Source organism: Talpa europaea, assembly GCF_964194135.1.
Source record: "Talpa europaea genome assembly, chromosome: 7".
NCBI classification, from domain to species: domain Eukaryota; kingdom Metazoa; phylum Chordata; class Mammalia; order Eulipotyphla; family Talpidae; genus Talpa; species Talpa europaea.
In genome coordinates this window covers 47,946,265-47,956,237 of record NC_140074.1, presented here as the reverse complement: position 1 = coordinate 47,956,237, position 9,973 = coordinate 47,946,265, and the positions used below count along the sequence as shown (strand labels likewise).

Below are 9,973 nucleotides of genomic sequence, written 5' to 3'. Positions count from 1 at the left end.
TAATTTCTCAGCCAGGGTTCCAAGGGAGTGGTCATCATTGAGAAACCAAAGGAGGCCATTTGTGAGAACTGAACTAACTCCTTGCTTTCAGCACAGCCCCGATTTACCCAAAACCCAAGTCCCAGAAACATAAGACTTTGCTACTAAAGAAGAATTTATTGGGGATAATCAATCTGATAAACAATAATTATTTTGGGTACAAAATTTTCCTCGCTGGAAAATTTCAGAAGAATTTTCTGTTTATGTAGTTGACACAGCTCTCTGATCACCGTCCCTTCCACAGTGGTGAGAGACGTTGGAGAAGCGTGGCCCACGTGAGGCCTGCAGTTGGCATTTAGATGGTATACAGATACCATGTGGGGGTGGGGGACGCTTCCGACACAATAGCTGTTCCCCAAGTGCCACAGCTTTCTGTGGATGTCCGCCCATGTCTCTGACCCATCGAATATTTGTAGGATGAGTCTGGCCAGCAATGACAGCAGCGTGGGGGCAGAACTTGGCGTGTGTCACTTTACGGCAGGGACCCCTATAGTTAAGAGGATGTCGCTGAATAGGCTCAGTGCAGGTCTGCACTTTTGCGTTCTGATGCGTTCTCCCACACATCACTGGTGAATGAATGGTCTCCTGATAGCCCAGCCTCTCCTGGGACTTTCCAGTGCCTGTCTTGATGTTCTGAGCTCCCGACATCCCAGTAAAGGAAGCTCCACTTTTAAGCGGACAGCTTGATATGGAGCTGCCCTTCTCCTGGGAATTTTCTTCCCTTTTCCCAGGACGAATCCATTGCAAAAAGTGCTTCACTTTTTGCCTGAATATGTTCTCAGCAGGAGGTTGCCCCTCTTTGCTGAAAACCTGGGCAGTCTGCCTCCAGTGTGCCTCATGTAATGCCATGTTCCGAGTGGGAACGCTGTGCCTTCTGGGTTGGGGTGTCCCCGGCCTGGCGTCCCCTCCACCCAGCTCATCTGTGTTGGTCCCCCGAAGACTCACTCTCTTGGCAGCTGGAGGGAAATTCTTATCCTGCCACCTCTTGAACGCATGCTGACAAATCCCATTCCCCAGCCGCCGCCTCGGGCAGAACCCACTGTCCACCAAGTGGGCCTGCAGCACCTGGGAGGCCTCCATGTCCCCAATGGAGATGCCCTGAGCATGAGTCAGTGAGGACTTGACGGTCAAGTTATCCGAAGAAAGCGGTGCTGGTGGAGGGCTCCCTGGCTTGCTCGTTATCAAAATGTCACTAGATTTTGATCGAGGAGCATCAAGTTCCTCAGCCCTGAATATCTCCCTGGACATAGCGGCTTTGGAAAGCATCTCTAAGTTCTGGCGCCTCTCTTTGCCCTGCAGCATTTCTGCCCTACTACCGAAACTCATTCTGTCAGCCTCTGGCTCGTGTGTGGCCACAGCCTGCCTTGCAGGCGGCATGGGGGGGCACCTCGTGCCTCGGGGACACTGAGTCTGCCTTGACTTGCCCGGGAGACTGTGTTTGACAGGCAGAAGACTGGGTCTGCCACCCTTCATCCTCTGCGCACCCTCTGCTGGCTCCTGGGTGACGGCAGGGATTGGTTCTCTCACGCTCCCTTCTCTGTCCCTGCCCAGGTGTGAGGTAGCAGGGACAGGGTGAGCTCGCACAGGACCTACACCTGTTAGCCCCACCTTCTCTTCCCCATTCGATTTTCTTCTAATGGACGTGAAGCCCCCTGATTTGGAGTCCTCCTGAGTAGTCATGTTGGTTGAGGAGGGATGGTTGGGAAGGGAAGAGGTTTCTGTCTCTTTGAAGATGTCTAAGGATTGACGGACTCTAGAGGGAGGTCCCAATCGCATCCCCAGACGAAACCTCTTCATATGGTCTTCCAGCAAATTCTGCGCGCTGGACTTCATGAAGGAGAGCTGCTGGGAGGTGTTGAGGGAGTAGTCCTGACACACCGATGAACACAAATCGTCCTGCCCTACTTGGTTGTGCAGTTTCGCAGAGACTTTTTCTGGGCTATGTCCCTCATACCTCCCTGCATCCTTCTTACACTGAGACATTACCGAGCTCTTCCTCTCACGGACACTTCCCGATTGGCTCAGTCCAACATTTAGAGTTTTGCAACTCCGCCCCTGAAGCACAGTGCTTCCCGAAGGTGCACTGTAGCCCCCCAATTCATTTGCCTCTGACAGCCATTCTGGAGGCATCTGTAATGACATGGAATGTACGATCCTTTGGGGCAAGCCACAACAGTGTTGGATAAGCCTCTTTCGAAGGTGATGTTCTAGTTTTCTCCGCAGTTTATCACTAATGGGGAAATCTCCCGGAAGGATGGAGATGGATTTAGAGACAAGAGAGTGCCGGCGTTGAGGAAAATCGGGAGGTGAAGCGCTAAAGTCTTTGTAAGAACTTTGGACAACAGCGGGTAAACCCCACACATCTGCTAGTTGCTTCTGCAACACATGCCATTCCAGGAATTCAGTATCAGCAGGTTGGAGACAATCTGGGTCATTCTCGGGTCTATTGAAAAACACGCCACAGATCTTAATTTGGTGTGAAGGGCCAGATGGTTGGGCTGGGATTGGGCAAGGCAGGTCGGCTGGCGGCTGGGATTGTGGCATGGACGGGGACTGTGGCGGAGTTTGAGGCAACGTTGGAGTCTGGATTTCGGGTGAGGACAGAGCGAGGGGCTGGGGAAGCTCTGGGGCTTCTTGATTGGTGGAGGCATTTGATATTCTATTGAAAAAAGAGACAGGGGGAGCGCCCCCCGCGAGAGAGACGGCAGAGCGCAAGGACTCGCTGTGTAGGGATGGGAGACCCCAGAAGAACTGGATGCGTTTTTGCTGTAAATGGTCCCCCAAAGATTTAAGATGTGGGGGCAGTTCATGCATCTGCAGCTCCTGTGGTTTGCCTTTGGGGCTCCCTTGGGGAGGGGAGACTGCTGAGTCATCCTTATCAGCAGGGGACCCTAACATTCCCCCTGAAGATTTCGGTTGGTACCCTGGTCCCTGTGGTTTTGGAAAGGAATAACTATTCTTTTCCTTGTCCTTCCACATCAGGAAATCACTCCGCTTTTGCACTTGCCTCTCTAGGAGTTCCAAGACGTCTGCACTGAGAAATGGCAGGTTCACAGAGGTCTCGAAAGACGGAAGGGCAAGCCATTCGTGAGTGAAGTCCCCACGTGGTGCCCAGGTAGAGGCTAACCAGTCTGAAACAGAAAGCCCTGGTGGGCTGCAAGAAGTGGTGTTCTCTGGGACCGTCTTGAATGAGACGGAAATTGCTTTAGATTGAGTCCGAGTTACCGTAGTGTCTTGAGGTGATGAAACAGACAGTGTTGGTGGTGGATGATGATAACCATACGGATCATCAGGATTCATTGGTTGTGGCAAATTAGGTAAGGCTTTGATACCTTGACAGAGGGTGGGGTCCCCTGAGAAGATGTTATTTAGAGACAAAGGGGTGTGTGCTGGGAGCACAGCGTCCACTCTCTGGTTGTGATATTGGGGGACTGGGCAAAAAGCACGGTGTTGTGGTGAAGAATGGCCTGCTGGGTATTCAGGACCCAGTGAAGGAAAAGGCTCTGGTGACAGATTGTATCCCGGTGAGGGTGCAAGAAACTCATCTGAACAGGTCAGTGGATTAGGTGAGTGAAGAGGGGTGGAGAGGGGTGGTGGGGAAGGTTGAAGCAAAGAAACTGGTATTTGGTCTCCAGCGGGAGCTGCTGGGAAGGCAGAGGACATTGTGAAGGAGGACTCAGCCATGGGAGCTGTGGAAGCCAAAGAAGAGACAGAGGGAGCATCTTCCAGGGCTTCTGAGAACAGCAGTTGGTTGATCTCAGCAGTTGCTCTGTTACACACTTCACAGAAGGGGTCTGGACACAATAGTTGGCGAAAGCGGGTGGTAGCATGTTTCCGGCCCAGGGGACTGCAGGAGACACGGGGTGTTCAAATTGCAGCCAGGGCCAGAACCATGAAAGGATGACCCGTTGGCCTGGCAGGGATGGGACATCTAACTCTGCTTCTTCACATTGCCCCGCTCTGTGACCTCACAATACCCTCCTTCCCGTGGCTACCCCTCCCATGACTACAGTGGGTAACACTAAATCCCTAGGTCATGCTACAGTGGCCTAGGTCATGCTACAGTGAGGTCAGGGCAAGGACAAGTCACCTTTCCACAATAGCAGTCAGCTTCCTCTTCTCTTCTGTGTCACTCTGGCAATAGCTCCAACCTGGGAAACAAGAAGAAGGTGTCCTATGTGCTGAAAAGAGAAGCGTAGGTCTAATGCAGGAGTCCCTTAGGAGCCACCTTGGGGCTATCTGGCACTGAAATGCTCAACAATCACTAGAGGAAGACAGATGGCAGTGATACTATCAAGCAGGGTCGTGTGTGTGTGTGTGTGTGTGTGTTTGTGTGTTGCTTCACGACTAGAAGACTTTGATGCACATGATCTCCTGTGATGCCCTAAACCACCCTGGAAGGAATGCAGGTCGGTGGTTCCCTCAAAACGGAATGGATCATCCATGAAGTCAGAGAACTTTTAGAAAGTCAGGCCACTGAAGCTCTGACTCTCAGTATACCCCATGGGCCTGTCAGGCAGCGGCCATTACCCCGGCCCCTCACTGCTTCCTGTCCCGGGGCGGCAGAGCAGGGTACCTGACATACCCCATCCCATCAGCCGCTCCTCGAGGGCCTGTTTCTGAGAGAGACTACTATCCGCAGAAACCACAGATTTGGTAGGGAAAGAAGAAGTCAAACTATCACTATTTGCAGATGATGTGATAATATACATAGAGAACCCCAAAAACTCCACAGAAAAACTAATTCAACTCATCAGTCAGTTCAGTAAAGTGGCAGGATACAAAATCAACACGCAAAAGTCAGTAGCCTTCCTATACACAAACAATAAATCTGAAGAAGAAGAAATCAAAAAAACCATCCCTTTTATTATCGAAACAAAAAAAAATCAGGGACCAGGAAAATGAATAACTATAAGAAAGCGAAAATGAAAATCAACAAAAAACTATGAACCAGAGACACTCTATGGGGGGTAGGGAGCGGGAGGGGAGGGATTGGGGTCAAAATAAGGGGGTTGCAATTGTATGGGGAATATAAAACTAAAATATTTATTAAAAAAAATTTTGAAAGGATAAATAAACATTACAAGTAAAAGCAGGATTACACAAAATATTTGACTGCTTATTTGGAAAAAAAAAAAACACTTATAAAAAAAAAAAAGGAAATCACAGATTTGGGGCTTCCTGCAAGAGAGGGAAGGGCGGCCTCGGAGAGCGCGGGTGGAACGGGCAGAACCTTACCTGTCAGTGTCCCCCCTTTCTGCCTCCTCTTGGCTCCGCACTGAAAACAAAAAGAATGAATGATTGATTCTCAGTTCACTCCTCCTCTGTGGAGAAAACTCAGACAAGACTCTGTTCTCATTGACTGAACGTCGTATTCCTTCTTAAAAATAACTTCTAAACGTGCTAAGGGCCTCCCTGGTGGTGCAGCGGGTTGAGCACAGCACTGTGAGAATCCCCAGCCTCTGTGTCGCCAGTTCGATCCCAGCCGGCCAGGGAGATTCCCACAGGGTGCAGCAGACCTCTCCTTTCTCGCCCGCGGCTCCCCTCAGCAGTGTATTTCCGTCATTTTGCCTGTTCTGCTCCCTCTTCTGTCTCTGTGGATTCTCTCTCCCTTCTGCGCCTCTGGCCTGAACCCCAGTGCTTGTGGAAATAAATAAATCTTCGAAAAAATAAAGGAGTTTAAGAAAATAAAAATCTAAAATTACTAAAATATTTTCGGGGTTGCCATCTGGAAAAAGGCGGGGATTTTGTCTATGAGGTGCACATTGCTATTCTCAGTCAGCAGCCTATAGTCTGTTGGGATGGGAGCTTGTATCTTGGCTCGAGATCCCAGGCTACAGCCTCTGCTCAGGGGACTGCGCTCCTGATCAGCTCAATATTCAGGAAGACTTGATGGAGTGACACCTACCAGGGAATGTGACTCATGACCCAGTGTTGGGGCCTGTGTGTCCCGCAGAGATCTCAGACACTGTCCTGATCAGGAACGCAGGGGCACGGTGCTTACTTCCACCACACCCAGCTGGTCCGTGAGCACCTCGTGAGCCTAGTCCTACCTAGTCTATTCCCGAGGAGCATGAAGTTGTATTCTTTGTCACACTTCCCTTTCCCACACTTCCCAGAATCAAGCAAACTTATTTCAAAATGTGGAAACAGACATGGAAATGGCAATACAGAACCTCTACTGGGGAATTGCCCAGTGTTCCTTACCTTTCTGCCCTCTGTGGTTTTCCAGCCAGTGAATAGAGATGGAATCCCCACCAGGTAGCACAGGAACAGAAAGACCAAACAATACGCACATAGGTAAATGAGGTCAGGGTCAATATCCAAGGATATTGAGCCAAAGCTCAGCCTGGACTCATCAATATGGCATTTCAGAAATGAAAGAGCATCCCATTTACTGATTTCCATATTGTGAATCACACGCTTGCCTGAGGCAACTGAGCCTGAGAAGGCTAGCACTGGCCTTTATTTAGTCCCTTGCTTACATCACAGAGCTCTGAAGTGTCACAAAGGAAACCTGGGAGCAGGGGCGGGGCTACCACAGACTGTGCCCATAGCCCATCCCCCAACTCTGGTCCAGGTCCAGCAGGTTCCTCTATTCTCCATAGCCCACGAGGTTTCTCCACCCTAAACTATCATCCAGTTTTCCAGTTCCACCCTCCATCATATATTTGCTTCGAGTATATATGCTTCTTGTATCTGTCACGCAGATGGAAACTGAGCTCCTCTTTACCGTTCGAAAACCCTGGCTTGAGTCTCACCAATTCAACTGCCTTGAAAGTCTGTAATACTGCTGGGAATGTTTGCACATTGACACTCAACATCCTATGTGTCCTCAAATCCATCTTCCCCGTAGGATGTTTTTGCCTATTCAAACTCAGATAAAGATCTACAGTGCTTTTTACGCTGACTTTTTTTATGAATGCCAAATAGTGAATTTTAGTATTGTGTTTCTGTCATTTTCAATCATCTTTATTCAGCGGGGCTGATTAAAGTTAAAGTGGACAGTTCATGACGAAACTTCAGGAGACAAAAAAAAAAATGTGTAAAATAAATGTAAATAATTAACTTCAAATGTCCTTGGACAACCTCATAACATTTTTCTTTTTAAGGTTTTCTTTTTATTTATTTATGCATACAAGAAATGGGGTATAGGCCAGAGGTACAGGCTTCACCAGAGACCCTGTGGGGAGCAGAACAGTGGGTCGACTGAAATACACTGCTGAGGGGAGTAGTGAGCCAGACAGGAGAGGTCTGCTGTACCATGTGGGTTAGCTCCCAGGCCATGCATGAAACTCAGTCCTCAGTGGCTGGCAATAGCTTGAGAGCACAGAGACTTAACTCCTGCACCACCTGGGAGGGCCCTCTTAACACTTATTTTTCTAAAGTTAGCAAAGCTTAAACTGTACCAAAACTTTTAGTAGATGCCACACACATACACACCCACACACATCCCCTTTGACAATCAAAATCCAGTGCCAGAATGAGACATTTGTTGTAATGAACCAACAATTGACCCATTACTATCAACCCTGGGCCATATTTTACATTGGGGTTTAAACGTAGTGTCCTACATCTCTATTAAATATTGCAGTAGCACAGTAGTTCCACTGTCCTGAACATTCTCTGTCATCTCCCCTTCATTCAATTATCTCTTTTCCCTTCGCAACCGCTGATCTTTCCACTGTCTTCAGAGTTGTGCCTTTTCCAGAATATCATGCAGTTAGAATCATATGGCACGTAGTCCATTCAGATTGACTACTTTGACTTAGCAATGTGCATTTAAATTTTCTGGGCCTCCCCGGTGGTGCAGCGGTAGAGCGCTGGGTTGCGAAGCTGCCCGCGGCCTCTGCGGCGCCGTTTCAATCCCCAGCTGCTCCCCGGCCACCGGAGGAGGGTCCCACATGGCGCGCAGACCTCTCCTGCCGCCCGCTGCTCCCCTCAGCAGTGTACTTCGGTCCTTCTGCCTGCTCTGCTCCCTGTTCTGGCTCTGGTGAATTCTCTCACTCTCCCGCACTTCTGACTGTACCCAGTGCATGTATAAACAAAACAAGCAAAGAAACAAATAAATAAATAAATAAAACATGCCTCTATTTAAAAAAAATAAAAATAAAAATGAATTTTCTTCATGGCTTTTCCTCACTGCATAACTCATCAGGTTTGCATTGTCTAGATGTACCACTGTTGATCTCTCCAGTTACCTTGGACGTCTTTGTTACATCCCAGTTTTGGCAACTGTAAAAAAAATGATATATCACTATATAGCACTTCATTAAAATGTCTTTTGTGTACCTTACAATTCATTCATTAAAAGCTTATAATTCAGAGCTCTCCTACCTACCTGTGATTATGCAGGTGTCTTTCTTTCTCTTTCTCCTGCTCCTAATAAACCTGTCCTTTTAAAATATAAAATGGGCGCGGGGGGGGGAGATTTTATAATTCAGTGACTCAGTATGCTCACAATTTTGCATCCATCACTACAATCAATTTCAGAAATTTTTCATCATTCTGAAAAAAAAGTCTGTTCTTCTTGGCCCTCATGCTCCAATCTTCTCATAGGTCCTCACCTAGATGACCACTAATCTACCTTCTGCTATATATGTGTGTATACATACACGTCTGAGTATTTCCCGTGTAGCGAATACTACAATATGTGGTCTTTTGTATGTGGTTTCTTAGTATGATTTCAAGATTCGTCCATGTAGTAACATATGCCAGAAGTTCATTTCTATTAATGGCAAATAACATTCCATTTTATGGATATCCCACATTTATTTGTATATTGATCAGCAAAAAGTTGGATTATTTCTATTCTTGGAATGCTAAGAAGAAAACTTTAATGGACAATTGTGGACCTGTTTTGGAACACAATTTCTTGATCACTCATTTTAGGAGTAACTTAAGTTTACATCTTGTCTAAGCTTGTTGCTTTCTGAGATTGTGGTAGTATCACCATATTAGACTCCCTATGAAATAAGGTCTTTGGGATCTAAATACAGTTTCTCTCAGGGGTCATGGTGCATTGAATTTGCCCTCCTGCCGTACTTTCAAAATTAGACCTTGAGTCAGCAAGAATGAAGGTGATGTATAATGCTTACACTTTAAGAATAAGGGACCCCTAATACTGTGATAAATAGAAAATGGTCGAGAGCTCATGGATAATATGCAAATTAATCACTTCAGAACACAGGACTTTTCTCTTACAGGTGACAGATAAACAGGATTCTAGTTTAAGCAAAAAATTTTAATGACTTGCCTTATAGTAATCCATAATGTAGGAGTCCATCCAGCTTCTGATTCCCCATGACTTGGTTCTATTTTCTCAAGGTTGATTCATTCTCATGTACACAAAATGGCATCCAGTGAATAGAAAAAGAGAATTGTAGTCACAGTGTTCTCAACTAAAGTTGCAACATTCAGTAAATAGGAGGAGCTCAGGTCAGAGGAACACTCCTGAAAAGGATACTAGAAACCAGAGAATACCATTGACCTAGTTGAAGTCTGATCATAGTAGAACCAAATCGAAAATAAGCCACAAAGAAAGCAGGAAAAACGTCTCATATATGAAGACTGAACAGCATACAGCTGAATGGTCATGGGCTAACAAAGAAATACAAAAACAAAGGAGGATTTACAAATACCTGGAAATGAATGAAAATGAAGACACACCCTACCAGTAACTGTGGGCTGCACCAATTACTGTATTACACTGCGCATACACAACCATATAGGTCTCCTGCACAATCAAGACAGAAGTCAAATAAAGAATCTAAACCTACATCCTAATGAACTCCAAAAAGAGGAACAAATGAAACCAAAAGTCAGCAGAAGAAAGGAAGTAATAAAAATAGAGTTGAAATAAATGAAATAGACGTCAAGAAGAGAGCTCAAAATATCAGCGAAGCCAAAGCTGGGTTCCTTAAAATGATAAAAT

The 9,973-nt window shown here is 46.8% G+C and overlaps 1 protein-coding gene across 1 annotated transcript; it reads right to left on the bottom strand.

Annotated features, from left to right (window-relative positions):
• Window positions 1–240: 240 nt before the first annotated feature.
• On the bottom strand, window positions 241–3,339 carry LOC311173699 (spermatogenesis-associated protein 31D1-like; the record flags this gene model as incomplete). Its single annotated transcript, XM_084237790.1, has 1 exon — window positions 241–3,339. One exon carries the CDS (start codon window positions 3,337–3,339, stop codon window positions 241–243), a length of 3,099 nt encoding a protein of 1,032 aa, XP_084093916.1.
• Window positions 3,340–9,973: the final 6,634 nt, after the last annotated feature.